Below are 19109 nucleotides of genomic sequence, written 5' to 3'. Positions count from 1 at the left end.
GTTTCGATTTTAGTGTCCATTCCACGTTGATTAATTTTTTTTTATGTTTTTAAATTATTTTAATGATGATATCATAAATAATTTTTTAAAATACAAAATTATTATTTTATATAAAAAATATTTTAAAAATAACCATTACTATACTTGCATATTTACAAATATTTTTTTAATAGTCGACCATAATTTTATATTATTTGGTTGCAAAGCTACTAAACTATATTTTTAAAAACAAAAAAATAGCCATCAAGCCTCAGGCAAGAAGATAAATGTTTAAATTTCTTAACTTGGATTTGTGCTTGGCATGAGATTTTAATAAAATATATAAGAGTAAACTCAATGTAAATTGATTTATTTAATAGGTTTTAAAAAAATTATGGATGACTGTATTTTATTTTAAAAAATTAATATTGAACGATAAAATTAAAAAAAATAATAAGATAAAAAACAAAAAAAAACATCGAGGCATATAAACTTTTCAAACTAATAATTCAAGATATTATACTAGAAATACATAAAAAATAATTAAACTCAATTCCTAGCAAATGTTAGAACATTGAATGATAATTTAATACTAGAAACACTATACATAAAAAATAATTAAACTCAATTCTTAACAAATATAACATTAAATGATAATTTAATAATTTAATTTAATTTGTGATAAAAATGATAATTTAATAATTTAATTTAATTTATGATAAATTATTGCTATTATTATTATAACTATTACTATTCTCATCTTTATATTTTTTTACGGTCAGAAAAAAATTGTATTCAAATGGTCTTTTGTTTTTACTTCCATTTATTATTATAACAGTTATCTGCTTATGTACAGTCATTGGTTTGTTTCTTCAACATTCAAACAATTTTTATGTTTTTTTAAATTATTTAACCCAAGGATGAAATTAAAATTTTTTATTTAATTGTTTATAGATTGCTCAGAAGACAGCCAAGCGGGTCTGTATCCAGAATCCTAGGAAATTTCAACGGCGTCAAGTGACTGGCTGCAAGGAAAATCAAGTGATTTACTATGGGAAAGACCCCAAGAGAAGAGTTGATATAGAACCTGGAGAAAAACAAAAATTCCAGAATTGCACACGACTGGAGTGGATTTCAATACATTTTGGAAGATGCAAGATTACCTTGATGTTATGGTATATATTCCAATTGTATTCATGCTATGTTGAATGCTTATGGAGTAGAGGCCGCAAGAGAGACCATCATCAGGGAGATAAAGCACGTATTCGATTCCTATGGAATATCTGTCAATACACGGCATTTGTCACTTGTTGCTGATTTTATGACCCCTACTGGTGAGTACCGTCCCAATGAACCGAATTGGGGGCATATCATAGTCAATATCAACTTTAAGTAAAATGTCTTTTGAGATAGCGTTCCACTTCATCGTTGAAACAGCAGTGCATGGGGAGGTCGATAATTTGGAAGCATGGGGACGTCGATATCACCCTTAAGTAAAGTATCTTTTTGCTAGGGCGTGTCTTGGATTGCCTGTGAAAATGGATACTGGATCTTTTGATTTGATGCATAAACTGGAAATTTGATCTCCACTGTAATTTTTTTAATATTTTTAACTTCAAAACCTTACTGAAGTGTGGCACTGGGGTGTTGTATAATTAGATGAATGCTGCTAGTTTATCAGTGTATATTTTTTTTTCTCGGAATATTTTTTTTCTTTTTGTTTAAATTTCATATTCAAGATTGTTAAAATCATGTAATTATTGTGTAAAATCATATAAGAAATAAAAAATGATATAATCAGATTGAAATCATGTAAAATTGGTTAAATCAGATAAAATTATAATTTTATAATTTTACACTAATTTCAGATTCTTATCTTTTTCATTGCATGGCCTTATGTTTACTCACTAATTCAAAAGTCTTACAAGCAGCTGTATTCATTGATTATTTCTTAAGAAAATATAATTTTACTTGAACATTTCTTAACAAATAAAAAAATGTTTATTATAGGTGAAAGTGACAAACCATGAGTCTAAAGTCTAGACCATCATGTGCTCATGTCTAATATCATAATCAATGTGTTTGAAACTGTGCTGACGTACAGATCGACCTCTGTTCTTTTTTGTGTGCTCAATGCAAGGATGAAAAAAAAAGAAACATTTATTTTGGTCCTCAGATGTCAGAAAGGGAATCACGAACTGAATATCAATAACTTTATTGTCGCCGAATACTGTGAAGAGTGCGCCATAATATGATCCCAAATATGTTACAGAGGAATCGAAAATTAACGGGTAGGGAGAATAGGCACAACTTTGATGAATGCCAGGAAATATATGCAGCAGATGTTTTACTCAAGCATTATCATCATGCCATATTCATTGAGTGATTAAAAAATCCAACCCCAAAAGTGGAAAAAAGATATTCCAGGTTCAACATGAAGAGGGTTCTGCTCCATCATGGAGTGCACAACAAACAGTCGCCTTGTGATGCCCTTGATACACCCTGATGTCTTCACCGGATGACATGGACCAAAGTCTAGCTGTCGTATCAGAAGAAGCTGCATGAACAAGAGACGGTATTACAAAATGCATCAAGCAGGGAAGATTGAAATGGTCGGCGCATCTTCACTAGGCCTCCATTCCAAAAAAGATATTAATTGCACCTTGACAACCAAACTATGTACCTGTTATAAGGTATGCACCATCTACAGAGAAAACACAGTCCCACACCCAGCGTTGGTGACCTGGAGATCAAATGAAACATAACAACAAAGAATATCTCAGAAAACCTTTTTTTGTTGTATAGAACCCGATGAAAAGGAGGATCAAAGGAAAATCTAATGGATTACCTATCAAAGTTTTCTCTAAAGTAAAACCATCAACATTCCATATCTTTACAGTGTGATCGGCCGATGCAGTGGCCAGATATCTAGCAGGCATAAAATTGGAAACAATTAAACTAAAAATCCATCAAGAAAAGTGGGAGAAGAAGGTAGGTGAGAAAACCAGCAGAGAATACAACTAGGAAAAACAGAAAAATGGTAAGATTAAATAAGGAAATATAAACCTGTGTGGATCACAAAATTCAGGTGAGAGAAGACATTTGAGAATGTATTTATTATGTGCTTGTAGCTTATGAAGTGGCTCAAAGTTGGTCATTGTCTGCAAGAAAATACATTCTGCATCAAATGATAATGCAGTCCAATCAAGCAACAAGGTAGTGTCAGATGGTTGCATTCATCAAGGGGCTACCTGGTTCCCTCGCAACAAGCGCCAAACATAACATGTTCCATGGTTATTTGCAGCAACTACCAAGCTTCCATCCCACATAACTGTTAGAGACCTTACAGCTGTATCCACCTCGGGTACCTAGATACACGCGATGGTGCATTATGATCATCTCGGGACACATCTCATTTATAATAATAATGAATCATTAGCTAACAACCATCTAGAAATGCACCAAGCAGCAAAAAATATTCAAAGACATTAATGGAAGGAGGAAGCAGCCATGTGCCTGTTTGGCTTTTGCTAGTGGCTCCCTCTGCCCCAGGGCTGGAGGAAAGCCCTTTAAATCTATGATGCCATTATAGACGCAAAAGCATTACAAATGATCCACTTGCTTTCATAAACTACCTCGTCTAGATGTATAAGCAAACATTTGAGTTTTGTGTACACATCATAATAAAAGGAAATAGTAACTCGTGTAAAATGTTCCTGTAATTATAGCCCAATAAGATAATGTAAGACATAAAAGAATACCAATTCACAACTGCATGAATTTGCAGTCAAATCCCATACTCGAATGTTCCCATTCTGGTCTCCAGATATCAGCTCTGTCTGCAAAACCAGACACAACGGATTAGACCAACCACTAAAACCACACTAAATGCAATCTGATGCTTTTGGAGAAAGTGATACTAAGAAGAATAGACACAAATCACACGGAAATGATGGTAGGCATGGTTCAATCAAGATCTTTTCATGTTCTATAGCTAACAGACAGTTAAATGATCAAAAGGCAATATAAACATGTTGAGAAAATTGCAGAATACTGCCAATTATTTTAAACTCGGAATTTGAGCAATATAAACAAGAACCAAAAAACTCATCATATCTGACAGTTTCTCTTCCAAAAATCCTTGCCATAAGTCTTTGGTCGTGAATTATCATAATTCTTGCCATTTAGAACAAAGAAACTTGGCTGTCAAATCTGTTATTACAAACTGATTTTATCAGTATTTGCAAGGGGCAAGTCTTCCAACCACTGACAAAGCACGCTGGTACATTGTGTCTCACAGTTAAACAAAAAAAAGAAGAAGAAGAAGAAAAGATCAAAACCCATTCATGGCAAGTCTTAAAATCATATTCTCCATTTAAAACCACCCCATGATTCCAAAATCCCTTTCACTTTCCAACAATTTATCCTTCCTACAGGCTAAAAGTGATACACAACAGCTAACCTGGTTTGGGTGCAACACCACAGTGTTGACAGCCGCACGACTTTCATATTCCCTTTGACAACCAGGAGCCCTGTAGTTGAACTTCAAATAAGAATCAAGTCCGAAAAAATCCAAAACACGCATAAAAACACAATTTCCTTTTAAAACACTGCATGATAGCATCCATTCAGGATTTACCTCAAATCCCAAATTTTCACTGTTCCATCCTCAGACCCTGAGTACATCCAGTTTCCATCACACTGAAATCCCACAGCCATAACATTTGCCGTATGCGAGTCATAGCTCATTACCTGTTAATGCAACACAATACTGCATCACTAACACCAAAAAAAAAAACCATATTTCAACAACAAAAAAATAATTATAAAAAAGTGCAAGACTTTCATTACCGGATGAGGACTATTTGAGTTGACATCAAACAGCTTAATGTGTGGATTCCCGGCTGCAGCCAAGTATCTCTTATCAGGGGTTATCTCAAGCCTATTAACTTGCTTCATTCACCGTTAAAATAAACAAAACAATTTATTAGCAAATTTACTAGCTAAGAAAAAAAAAAGATGGAAAATTTATAGCAAACCCACTAATATTTTGTGATGAAGATCCATACTTTATAACAAAAAGAGAAAAAAATAGTGATTACCGAATCGGGGTATTGGATTGTACGGTAACAGCGGCCACTTTTTGCCTCCCAAAATCTGATAGTGTGATCATAGCTAGCAGTGGCAAGTATTACTGATGGCTGTGTCATTATCTTATTAAAAATTATAATAATTATTATTATAACCACCTCCTAATCACACAATAACAATTAAGGTTAATTACGAAAAAAGAGATTTCAAAATCATAATTCAGTAAATAAAAATGCTATAATACTAAACAACGTGAAGAAAAGAAGTAAATAAAAGTTTTGAACTTCACCTTAGAATCATGAGGATATGGTGGATACTGTGGGATTTGAGATTAGGGTTTTGAAGGGTTTTACATTTCTTTCCCATTAGGGCTCGAAAAAGAAGCCATGATTCAGTGGAGTAATAGAAAAGGGTAACTTATGGCGTTCTTTCTCCTATTTATTATTTTTTCTGTTTATTTATTTTTTGTCTGGATGAAGCCCGAGACGACAAGTCATCAGAAGTAGAAGAAAAACGATAAGTCGTCTAAATTTATGATGGTTAACATCTAAACGACTTGTCACATAATTGAGGTGGTTATGGCTAGCAGTCATCTGTGTAGCGATAATTTGTTAAGTCCTCCTCCTCGATGCTGGTCTGGTCTGGTCTGTGGAAGGAGGCGTTGCATAAAATTCTTATATAAAATAATTCTTTTTATATGTTTTTTATAAAATATTTTTTTATAAAAGCTGGTAAATATAATAGAATATTTTCTAATAATTATCAATTTTAACTTTTAAATTTAATAAAATATTTTCAACTTATAAATCACAATAAATTATTTTACTGACTAAACCATTCATATTATCATTTATATTATTAACTCATTACTGTTATTACCATATACCTCTAACCAATATCAAATCATTACCACCTCAACCATCTAGGTGGTGGCTAAGTGGTAAGGACTTAGGATCAAGGAGTTTGCTCCCTCTGTGGTCTCAGGTTCGAGTCTTTCGTTGCTCATATGATGGCCACTGGAGGCTTACATAGTCATTAACTTCAAGACATGTGGGATTAGTCATGGTGCGCGCAAACTAACCCGGACACCCACGTTAATCTAAAAAAAATCAATACCACCTCATTAACTTATCATCATCAGTATTATTACTATTTTAATTAATAATTACTATTATTATTTTATCATTATTTTATCTTAACTTTTAGAATCATCCTCATCATTATTACCAAGATCATTTCTATAATTTTTATCTCATCACCATAATAAAATTTATTATTTTATTACTAGAGTTGTTTTACATCAGTGTTTATAACCATGTAAAATATTTTTTCGTTTTATATTTTATTTGCAAAATATTCTAAGCAAAACAAATTTTCTTTATATATATATATATATATATATGTGTGTGTGTATGTATATACTAAATACCAAGAAATTGTTTTTATGTATGTATGTATGTATACGCTAAATACCAAGAAATTGTTTTATCTCATCACCATAATAAAATTTATTATTTTATTACTAGAGTTGTTTTACATCAGTGTTTATAACCATGTAAAATATTTTTTCGTTTTATATTTTATTTGCAAAATATTCTAAGCAAAACAAATTTTCTTTATATATATATGTGTGTATGTATATAGTAAATACCAAGAAAATTTTTTTATGTATGTATATGCTAAATACCAAGAAAAAATTTAAAAGGATCGTGGACCATTTGATATGTTCTCAATGTGGGTTCCAATGATGAAATCTCACTAATCTAAAAATTCATATGAATTCTTCAATTTGTTTCTTATTAATCTTCAGCGTTAAAATACTTTTTAACTGATGCTAATTTTATATTAAGATACTTCTCAAAATCACTTTTGAGAAAAATCATCATTTGAACATGATTGGATTTTATAAATTCTAATAATTGTGTTTTTCGTGAATTTTTTTTGTAATATCATATTGTTATTAATTTTTTTCTGCTGCTATATATATATATATATATATATGTTAAGTTTCCGAAGGAAAGGCATGTGACTCTAGAAGAAGAAGAGGAAATAAACATCTACATGATTAGCATTAGTCAATTTTCTTAATTAATGTCTTCCTTGTGGTTAGACAATAATATGTGGTGTTTCGATACACGTGCAAAATGTCCAAAAATACTCTTAATTATTGAAAACAAATATGCGCTGGTTTTAAGCAAATTATATGCATAAGATTTTTGTATGAAAACTTGGGATGTCGTGTTAAAGAAAACACTTTGCTATTTAACCTGAGCATATTATGGACTGTAATTTTTTTTTAAAAAAAATCATGAACATATATGTTATTTAAAAAAAAATCAAAGCATAAAGCAAAGAGTTTATACAAATATATAACCAAATAAACTAATAATTATTTATATAAATAAATAAAAAAATTATAAACAATAACCAAAAGAGAAACTAAAAAAATTAAAAGATGAATGTAGCTGGAGATATTTGATTATGTAAAATAAAATATTTACCTGTTAATTTTTATTAAATTTATTTATTAAAATTAATAAAAAGTAGTAGAAACATAAAAAAATATACATAACTAAAAACATCATGCAGGGTCAAAATATAAGAAATATTATTTAAAAATAAATAATATTTTTATAAAATAAAGTTTGTCGGTATAAAATAAAAAAAATCATTCAAAACTTTGATACAAAAAAATAAATTTTTAAAAACTTTTAATCAAAAAATATTTGCAAAACTCACAGTTTAGGTTATAAAACCAGAATAACTAATAATTTTTTTTAAATAATTATAAAACTAATTTTTTTAGAAAAATAATGTCGAATGTTAAAATTATAAACAAAATTAAAGAAAAGATTAAAAACATCACAAATAAAAAAGCTTCAAAGCTCATTCCTCATCAAATTCAATGATGAAGGATAAAAAAAAAAACCACACAAAAATTATGATTAAAAGAAAGAAGGAGAAAATTAAATCAAAAAATAAATTAGAGACTATAAACAAAATTAAATTTGAGGGTTAATTTAAAAAAAAAAACCTTTAAAAAAAGATAAAATAAATCAAAAGAACGAGATTAAATTGAAAAAGATAAAAAAACATACTTTAATTGAGAATAAAATTGAAAATCAAAAAAACTTTAACAAAAAAACCAAGGAGAAAAGAATCAAAAATCAAAAGAATAAGAAGTAAATTGAAAAAAATAATACATGAACATTGTAATTCAAGGGCTAAATTAAAAAGAACTAAAATTTTTATAATATAATCAGGGATGATAATAAATAAAAAAAGGACTATAATTGACAAATTTGAAAAAACAAAGGCACATATACACATTTTTTGAAAGAAAAAGAAAAGAATGAAGAAAAATAATAATTGTTATCAATAGTTGGCTATAATATGATAATAAACATCTCCTTATAATAAAAAAAAATATATTGATATATTCAATAACACAATATAAGGTTAGGTTTAGACATCAAATGGATTATACACACCATCTAAGTATTACAAATAACACCCTTTTGCTAGCATGTAAATATAATGTGATAATATTTTTTTTAATAAAATAATTTTTATTTTAATATATCATATAAAAACCATGGAGAAAATACACAAATAAACTTGGACATGTCTTGATTTTTGTCTTTCATAAGGAAATAATAGTATTTGTACTGTATTTCAAAGGGCAAAAAATCAAAAAAACGTTTAGTCAACAACTCAATGTGGTTTTTTAATTTAGGGGTAAATTAAGTATTTTAACTATTTTAATATTCTGAAAATACTAAAAACCTCCTGGGCAATAACTCATGAAATTTGTGAATCCAAGGACATCTAGGGACAAAATCGTACTTTTATAGTAAAAAAAATGAAAACATTAACATATCTATAAACAACTTTTTAATGACTAATGAACCAAAGATAAAGACCAGAACACTCTCAATATCATTGATATAACGTAATTTTTAACTAATTTGATTTTAATTTAATTTGAAGAGGGTTCAAATTTAAATTAAAAGACTAGGGGCTTGAATGAAAAATTTCAAAACTTCAAGGACCAAATTGAAAATGGTCATTCCCAGACCAAAACGACGCAGTTTCCACATGCACTGCTCTTCTTCTTCTTCTTCTTCTTCTTCTTGAGCTGAAAGGCCTGCAAAGAAGGGTAGGAAAGTTGAAATGACAGCATCCCAGTCCTACCAAATCACGAAGATCAATCCCTATCTTCATGAAGATCATAATCCCGGTGAGATAAGGATCGAATCTGATGTCCAAGTCCCAGCAAAAGATAACACCCCCAGCAAGACTTATCCTCCGCGCAGAAAAGAAGAGACGCACCAGGGAACAACCAGAATCTGATGTACAAGTCCCAGCAAAAGATAACACCTCCAGCAAGACTTATCCTTCGCCCAGAAAAGAAGAGACGTACTAGGGAACAACCAGTTGTTCTGGCCCTATAAAATGCCAGCGAAAGGCCACGCCGAAAAAAGGAGTAGGGGAGAAAAAAAGAACCAGCAAAGAAAAACAGAGAAGACCAGAAAAACAGAGAGACCGAGGGAACAAGAAAGAACCCAGAACAGAGGAGGGAATAAAGGACATAGAGAAAGACGAGGAGGAATGGGAACACAGTGGGAAGACGAACGAAGAAAAACCCAGGAAACAGAGGAAACCGTGGGAGACCGGGAAACGGAAACAACGACGAAGGGACGAACAAAAGGGAAACCAGGGAAAGAAAAAAAACAGGGAGGCACGAAGTGAGGGGATACCGAACAGAGAGAAGAACAAAAAAGGAAGAACCCCTGTCCAGAAGTCGCTCCAGGCCACCCACTCCAGTAGACCAGGTGAGCCTTTCTCCTTCTCGCCCCGCTTTGCAAAACAATTCATTTGATACTGTGCTGTGAATTGTAATTAACAGGTGACTGTACCGCACGCATCACGCGTGCTGCTCTGCCCAGCCGTGTCTAGCCCAGATCGTACGGATGAGCTAGATACAGCCCAGTGTTTTAAAAAAAGTGGGCTGGCTCTCTAGCCCAATAAGCCTAAATTATGTTGGTTAAGGCTGTATTTTTGGCAAAAACACATTTTTATATCTTATCCATGTATTTTATTCCTTTTTTATTTTGATATATGATCAAACAAGTCTCTTTTTAATATCATAAAATTTATTAAATATTTGAAAATCTTTATCAATTTATTTGTGAGCCCTTATGCTTTGTTTTATTTATGTTTTAAATGCAAATTTATTGTGCAGTGATTTCTTTTATATTTTTCTAAAAAGAGCAAATATTTTTAATTGGACAACGTGATTTTTTTTGGATATATTTAGGTTTATCATGATCTCAAACAAACACTTTAATATTTAGTTGACGTTCAATTTTATGAAAGTATTTTTTTATTATCATAAAATTAAATAAAAATTTATAAAAAAAGATTTTGAGCTTGATTGAGTCCATTTTGAGTTACTAGTTTGGCTGATTAATTTTAGTTGATTAAGAATCATATTTTATAACTTGTTTCAATTTATTTTTTTAGAGTTACCAAATTCTATAAAAAAATCCTAATATTTAGCTGGTCTTAATTTTACAAGCAACTATTTTTTTTATCATATGGTTACATACAAAATATTCTTAAAAAAATTTAAATCTAGTAGAGTCCTTGATCTAGGTCATAGATTTGACCTAGAAACATGTTATTGTTTCAATATATTTTTATAAAATTATGTTATCTCAAAATTTATATTTAAACTTAGATCATATTTTTACTAATCATCTGATTTATTTATAAACTTGTTGAGTTAAGAATGTAATGTTAGGATAACTCCAAAGCGATTTGATATGAAACACAAGCGAGCTCCATAAAGAAACAAATCAAAAAGTTTTAATATTGGCTTATTAATCACAAAAAAGTTTCCCATAACCTGAACATTATTTTTTAGTGTAGCCCACGATATTCTGCGGGCCATCTAGCTAGGGGTTACAAATAAGAAGAACCTACTTCTAATAAAATCAATATCCTAAAACTTGGGTTAATGAGGTAATTCAGGACCTACATACTCGAGCCAAGGATAATGTTAGATTTCGTTTTGGATCTATTATATATTTGACTTGAAAAAACAGTTAAAACATAGGTGAGATTCAGCCAATTTTTTTTAAATGACACTTTAGTTTTTATTTACAAATATTATAAGAAATAATATTATTTTAGAAAAAATATTTGAAAAGAAACATTGATCTTGATTAACCCAATGATCAAGTAAGGCTAATTCAGGTTTTACAACTTTGAGTAAAATCAAGGAGCAAGTTAATTAATTTCATTACTTTTAAATAAAATTTGTCATTGTTATCACTGAAAGATTTGACATTCATAAAAAGTTTATTTATATCATATTAAGGAAATGCAGACAACATTACATATATTTTTTCCGGCAACACTATGAACCTGTCTTCATAATTGCTTTAAGTGCAAATTTCATAATAGTCAACAATGGCAGCAGCTAGGTAGCTCGCTAGTGTTGTGCAATGTGCATGTTAAAGAAAAGATAATGGACAACTATTATAATATGCATCTCTTCCTATTGTATTTAGTGTTTTCTATTGTATTTGTTGAGATTAAGGCAATCACGGTTATTGTGATTAACCTTCTTAGAATAGATTATTTACTTTCCTAGAATAGATTCTACAACCTGTCTAAATCACGTGTATTATAGCTTTCTTAATATATATAAGAAACAATAGAGTTTGCAATTCTTTCATAGTATCAGAGCACCAGTATTGGTGAACCTATTCACACTTTCCGCCACCATCAAAAAATCAACCAACACAAAACATAAACATGGATGACAACACACCTGACTCACTCACTCCACATAGTTCAAATTCACCAGGTCTTGTTCTCATTTCCAAGCCTCTTGAAGGACACAATTATGGTCAATGGAGCCGCTCAATGCGTATTGCCTTGAGTGACAAAAACAAGCTGGGATTCATTGATGGAACCATCACACCTCTAGCAAGCATCGATACCAAATTTGCTGTTTGGCAGAGATGCAACGACATGGTGTTGTCATGGATTTTACAGTCACTAAATCCTGATATTGCAAGCAGTGTGTTTTACTGCACTAGTGCATCTATGGTATGGAATGACCTCAAGGATCGATTCTCACAAAGCAATGACTCTAGGATTTTCCAAATCCGCCAAGAAATTGCTGAGCATCAATAAGGAAACCTCATAATTTCAGAATACTAAACTAAACTCAAGGCTCTATGGGATGAATTAGATTCCTCCCATGAACCCATCATATGCACCTGTGAAGGTTCCAAAACATAAGCCTCAAGAGAAGAAAAGGAGAGAGTCATGCAGTTTCTAATGGGTTTTAATGAACCTTACTCAATAGTACGCGGGTCGATCCTGATGATGTCACCGATCCTAGACACACGACGTGTTCATAGCTTAATCATCCAACACGAGCGACAAATGGATGTGGCAAATCGACAGATCGGGCCCCATGCTATGCAAATTAGTCACTACATCAGATGTGGTACAATACCTGGGAATCAAATGGCAACAAAATCTCCTAGTGCTGGTCATGGAGAAGGGAAGCACAGTCCTTATCTGAAGAAGTTTCTCAATTGTTCTTATTGTGATGGAGACACCCCCATGGTGGAAAATTGTTATTATATCAATGGTTTTCCTGTGGGCCATAAGTTACATGGAAATAATGTCCAGCCAAAGAATAAGAGACTCATTGCCTACACTATTAACAAGGATTCCACCTTAGTGCATGACAGTAAGCCAAATGAAAGTCTGATTTTCACCACCGAAGAATATAATCAATTAATTGCTCTCTTGCATAACCAATCCGGTAATTTTTCACGTGCAAATGCAATAGGTACTGTTACACTACTTGCAATCTATCACAGCATAACCCACATTCAAATATATACTGGATAATGGACAGTGGAGTGTCAAATTATATTTCATGTTTTGCATCTACATATAACATGCATAACATGCTTCATGCTCCTCATGATTTTGTTGGGTTACCTAATAGAGAAAAAACAGAAATTCACAATGTTGGGTCCATTAAAGTATCTGAAATAATAACTTTTGATGGAGTCCTTCATGTTCCTCAATTCAATGTGAACTTATTATCTGTAAGCAAATTGACACGAGGATTGCAGTGTATTATGATTTTCTTTGATAAGTTTGTATTATGCAGGACGTGATCACGAGGAGGACGATTGGCCTGGGCAAGCAATTTAATGGGCTTTACTACTTTACAGCTACCCAAAATCCACTTCTAGCTCACCATGTCCACCACACCTCCCATCTTTGGCACCAATGTTTGGGCCACCCATCCAATGCCTCTATTCAGTTACTTTCAAATAAAATTCCAGAAATTGTTTGTGATATTTGCCCTTTAGCAAAACAAACTCGTTTATTTTTCTCTCCATCTACTTTATAATCATCCACTGCACCTTTTGATTTAATTCATTGTGATATTTAAGGACCGCACAAAATACATACTCATACTGGTGCCCGATATTTCTTAACCATTGTGGATGATTTTACCCGATTTACATGGATCCATTTCCTAAATTTTAAATAAAAAACATAAGGGGTAATTCAATCATTTTTTTCTTGGGTCCAAACCCAATTCAACCTTCCTATCAAATCCTTGCGTGCCGATAATGGGAGTGGATTTATGTCTCTCCAATCTTTCTTTCAAAACAAAGGCACGTATTTATAACATTCATGTTCATATACACCCTAGTAAAATGGTATTGTCGAGAGAAAACATCGTCATCTCTTAAATGTTGGTCGGGCACTACATTTTCAAGCCAACATTCCCTTATGTTTTTCAGGGGAAAAGTTTACTAACTGCATGTTATCTTATATACTGTCTTCCGACACCCTTACTTAAACATAAATCACCATTTGAGCTATTACATCAAACATCTCCCGATTACTCTATTTTGTGAGTATTCGGTTGTTTGTGTTATGTCACCAATCTTCTCCCTAAATACAAGTTTGATGCACGGGCTCGCCAATGTGTGTTTTTTGGTTACCCCCTTGGTCAAAAAGGTTACTGTCTTTATGACCTTACCACATAAAAAAAAATTTCTTCCCGAGATGTGGTTTTTCATGAACATGTATTCCTTTTTTTTTTATCCCCACCCGAAACCCAAGATGACTCTACTATGATACCTAACTCCTCCCCTGACCCATTACTTCTCCCTATACCTATCCCTAACCAAGCCCCATCACCCCAACCAGTCTTCCCTAATTCCCTTTCCAGTCCTCCTCCTCCTTCCATGCCTTCCATCAATCCCCCTCCACCCATACCCATCACTAGCCTATCCTCACCTCCTTCACCTGTCATCCCACACCTTCCCTCTGAATCCCCCACCCCTCTCATAGCTGCCCATCCACCGCCCATTTGCCAATCCAGCTGCCCCATAAAACCCCCTACCTGCTTCAAAGATTACCAAGCTCATCATGTCGTTCTGCTTGCTCTTGTCAATCCCTTCTCTAGCACATCTGACACCCGTTACCCCATCACTCGGTATGTGTCTCACTCCAATTTCTCTATACCTCATCATCTATTTATCAATCATATTTCTCAATTGGTTGAACCCAACTCCTATGAGGAGGCACGACATCACTCTCAATGGGTCACCGCTATGAATTTTGAAATCACAGCTTTGAAGGAGAACAACACCTAGTCTTTCACTTCATTGCTTGCTGGTCATCGTCCGATCGACTGTAAGTGGGTTTTCAAGATTAAATACCAGTTTGACGATTCTATTGAAAGATACAAAACGTGCTTGGTTGCCAAGGGCCACACCCAGCATGAAGGCATTGATTACACCGAAACCTTTGCCACTGTTGCTAAGCTCATCACTGTTCATTGTCTCCTTACTGTTGCTGCTGTTTGTAATTGGCCCCTGCATCAGATGGATGTACATAATGCCTTCCTGCATTACGACCTCCATGAAGAAGTCTATATGCTTCCACCGCCGGGGTATCGACGCAAGGGGGAGCACATGGTTTGTCGCCTCCATAAATCCATATATGGTTTGAAATAGGCGTCCCGAAGCTGGTTCTGTAAGTTTGCATTTGCCATACAGCACATTGGTTTTCTTCAATCTAAAGCCGATTATTCAATGTTCACACAAACATAGGGCAAATCTTTCACTGTTATTTTGTTATATGTTGATGATATGATAATTACTGGGAATAATCAGCATCCAAGACCTTAAACATTTCCTCAACACCCGTTTCAAAATTAAAGATCTTGGCCCTTTAAACTACTTCCTTGGAGTTGAGATTGCACGGTCCAAATCTGGCATTTCTTTTTACCAGCGAAAGTATACACTGGATATATTGGAAGATGCAGATTTGTTTGGTGCCAAACCTAAGAAGATTCCTATAAATGAAATGTTGCTCTTATGCCTGCAGGGAGTGACCCTCTTAAAGACCCTACATGTTATTGGAGACCTATTAGACGATTAATCTATCTTACCATTACAAGGCCCGAAATCACATATGCAGTAAACACACTCAGCCAATTTATGCATGAACCACAGAAGCACCATTTTGACATAGCATGTCGGCTCCTTCATTACCTCAAAGGAGCTCCTGGCCAAGGATTGTTATTCTCCTCAAATAGGCCATTGCACTTGACTGCATATTGCGATGCAGATTGGGCACGATGCCCTTTTACAAGGCGCTCAGTTACTGGATATTGTATATTTCTTGGCAGGTCCCTCATATCGTGGAAAAGCAAGAAGCAAGTCACTGTCTCAAGGTCATCCGTCGCAACTGAATACCGATCCATGGTAGCCACCGCCTATGAAATTACTTGGTTGCGATACCTCTTACAAGATCTATAAGTACTCTATCACCAACCTGCCACCTTATTTTGTGATAACAAAGCTGCACTTTATATTGTAGTCAATCCAATTTACCATGAACGAACCAAGCACATTGAATTGGATTGCCACACCGTTTGTGAGAAAATTCAAAATGGTGAAATCAAGACAGCTCATGTGCAAACACAATTCCAAGTAGCTGATGTTTTCACCAAGCCACTGCTTGCACCCCTCTTCTAGTCCCATCTTTGCAAGTTGGGTGTAATTAGCATTCACACTCTAACTTAAGGAGGAGGAGTGTTAAAGGAAAGATATTGGACAACTATTGTAATATGTATTTTTTCCTATTGTATTTGCTGAGATTAAAGCAATCATAATTATTGTGATTGACCTTCATAGAATAAATTATTCACCTTCCTAGAATGAATTCTGCAACATATATAAGTCACGTGTATTACAACCTTCTTAGTATATACAAGAAACAATAGAATTTGCAATTCTTTCAGTGCAGTCATATGCCTAGTGCACTTACGGGTTCACACGTCTCTCTGCTTAATCAACGCTTTTATATTTGCATGATCAATATTCACCCGAGTATTAAATGCTAGTACCGAATCTTGAGAGAAGACGAGGGGAAAAAACCCAGAAATCCAAATAAAATAGGAATTAGAAATCTGGGACTTCTGACTTGCACGAGTCTTACAATTTGGTCAAAGCATGATTGATTGGGTACCCCAGTTTTTGTGTCCTTTGGATCGTGGCAAAAGAAAATTTGCAGAAATCATTGAATTCTAAGCTATGAGTGGGAGTATTGAAGAAAAAAAGGGTTCTTCTTTACAAGTTTCAACATACAGGGGCAAGCCAATTGAAACAAAAATACAAATAAGAGGCATGCTTGCTGGTAAGTCTGTATCAGTCATGAAAAGCCGAAAGGGCAAAAAACATTCAATAAAACTTATGAATGAAAATGACGTTGTTCTGATTCCTGCCCACCATTGACATTAACTATTTACTTATTCATGCACACATTGTGCAAATTACTAGCCATGTTGCTATTGCAAACTTAACCCTGTTAAATGGTGTCTTCTTAACAGGCAGGCTCGGCCGCATTGCTAGAGCAGTGATATAAATTTTATTTTGTAAGATTGCACTGATTTATATCCGAAGGAAGTTTTGAATTTTTTTCCCTCTTTGCAACTGGTAGTCATACTTGTAGCTCTCTTGCCTAGAATAGTTGATGGGCACTATACAATTGAAGGGCTTAATCTTTTAGGTTCATACGTGTGTTTGGTGTTGGTGGAACTGACATCATTTTTCTGGATCTTGCTTGCTTGGGGATGCTACCTCCGGGATTTCCTCTGTTGTTTTTGAGTATGTTATTACTATGCTTTTTTTTTTTTTTAGATTAACGTGGGTGTCCGGGCCAGCTTGCGCGCATCACGACTAATCCCACGGGCCCTGAAGTTAACGACCATGTAAGCTTCCAGTGGCCATCATATGAGCAACCAAGGACTCGAACTTGAGACCACAGAAGGAGCAAACTCCTTGATCCCAAGTCCTTACCACTTGGCCACCACCTAAATGGTTTATTACTATGCTTTTTAACAGCATGCTTCGCTGTTCTTGCTATGAAGAAAAACTTAGAACTGAAATTTGCAGCGAAAAACTTCCATCCACTTCATTCGATTGGAAATCATTTGCAACCGAGTTTAACTTTTTAGCAACCCAATGAATGGTTGCAAATGATTGTTTTTTCCGTAGCATCTAATGATTAATTCTTAAGTAAATAGGTGCAAGCATGGTGATATCAGTTTTATTAATTGTATCATGGCAGATAAAAGCAGTCCCTCAAGTATTATATACCCTTAAATCCTTCAAGTCGCTCGATGAAGGGGGAAAAAGGGCCATCTTATAGATGAGTAGGCTACATAGGATCCCACTTAGAGCAGGAGAAGTGGATTAACGAGCAGAAGCAGAAGATGAAGCAGAAGCAGAAGCAGAAGCAGAAGCAGAAGGTAGCTTGTCTCTATCCCCATCCGTATATTGAGTTGATGATTAAATTCATCACCAAAACACTTTCTGCTTCTTCGAAAGGTTGAATGATGATAATTGTTTGTCCAATTCTGTAGTCTCCAATTATACGCTCAATTATTCATTCTCTCCACAAGAAAATAAGGTCAAATTATTAAGGAGAATTTGCTATTGATGCTAGGAAGGACTGCAATGCATTTTTTGCCCTGTTGAGTGTCACGTCTCAATTTCTATATTTAGAGATTCAGAGTAATTGTTCATTTTTTTTCAAATGAAGTTAGAAAAAAAAAATCTTGATCAATTACAATTATTCTCAATTCAAAAACTAAAAAAAAAAAATACTTCTTGAGTTTATAAAATTTATACCGAGTTTGAAAAACATATTTTGAAGATTCTTTACTGTTTTTGTTTATAAGTTTTTCACCATTTTTTTCTTTTAAAAAACATGAACAATATATGCAAGCGCTTTTTAGCAATATAAGATATTAATATTATTTTCTATATTTTCATATTTAATTAGTATCTTAAATTTAATTTTTTATATAAATTTAAAATAAAGATTATATTTTTAGTTAATAATATAACTCTTTCACGATAATTTTTAACCTGAATAAAATAAAATTAATATTTTATAATAAAATTATTAAAATATAAAATATTAAGACAACCATTACAAATCATGGTTTTAATATTTTATAAAAAAACATTTGTAATCTTAATGTATATATATTTTTTATTCTTGACAAATAAACACATAAATATTTTGATTTTTTATTAAAAAATAAAAATTAAAAAGAAAAAGAAAAGGAGAGGAAAGCTGAAGATGAAAAAAAAATTAGTTGTTTTAGTAAACAATACATTAATTTGTTAATATTAAGATAACCATAACAAATTATGGTTTTAATCTCTTATAAAAAATATTTTTAATCTTAATGTATTTTTTAAAAAAAATATTTTTTATTCTTAACAAATAAACAAATATATATTTTTATTTTCTATTAGAAAAGAAAAGAAAACGTTTAGTGTTAGTAACCAATCCCTTAACTTGCCTCCCTGGCCAGTATCAATCCTATAGATTACGGGGTCCTGCAGGCCAGAACGTCAAATGGAGTTTAGCTCGATTTGGGAGTGTGAAGATGCGAC

At 33.0% G+C, this 19109-nt stretch overlaps 2 protein-coding genes across 3 annotated transcripts; one reads left to right on the top strand and one right to left on the bottom strand.

The window, feature by feature from the left end:
• Window positions 1-2158: 2158 nt before the first annotated feature.
• LOC105131828 (protein LST8 homolog) lies at window positions 2159-5521 on the bottom strand. 2 transcript variants are annotated; one of them, XM_011034999.1, is made up of 11 exons: window positions 5360-5521; window positions 5082-5231; window positions 4831-4932; window positions 4619-4731; window positions 4442-4511; window positions 3741-3818; window positions 3231-3347; window positions 3046-3140; window positions 2828-2907; window positions 2663-2722; window positions 2159-2536 (listed from the first exon to the last, which is right to left on the bottom strand). In XM_011034999.1, exons 2-11 carry the CDS (start codon window positions 5187-5189, stop codon window positions 2409-2411), a joined length of 951 nt encoding a protein of 316 aa, XP_011033301.1. In that variant the 5' UTR covers window positions 5190-5231; window positions 5360-5521; the 3' UTR covers window positions 2159-2408. The 2 variants fall into 2 exon arrangements, with proteins under 2 accessions (XP_011033301.1, XP_011033302.1); XM_011035000.1 differs by having other exon boundaries at window positions 5082-5192.
• A 6374-nt stretch (window positions 5522-11895) lies between these two features.
• LOC105131872 (uncharacterized) lies at window positions 11896-12279 on the top strand. Its single transcript, XM_011035052.1, has one exon. It carries the CDS (start codon window positions 11896-11898, stop codon window positions 12277-12279), a length of 384 nt encoding a protein of 127 aa, XP_011033354.1.
• Window positions 12280-19109: the final 6830 nt, after the last annotated feature.

This window comes from Populus euphratica, unplaced genomic scaffold, assembly GCF_000495115.2.
Source record: "Populus euphratica unplaced genomic scaffold, PopEup_1.0 scaffold101.1, whole genome shotgun sequence".
Classification (NCBI taxonomy): Eukaryota; Viridiplantae; Streptophyta; class Magnoliopsida; order Malpighiales; family Salicaceae; genus Populus; species Populus euphratica.
Note: the sequence above shows the minus strand (reverse complement) of the source record. Positions and strands in the feature narration are given on the sequence as shown.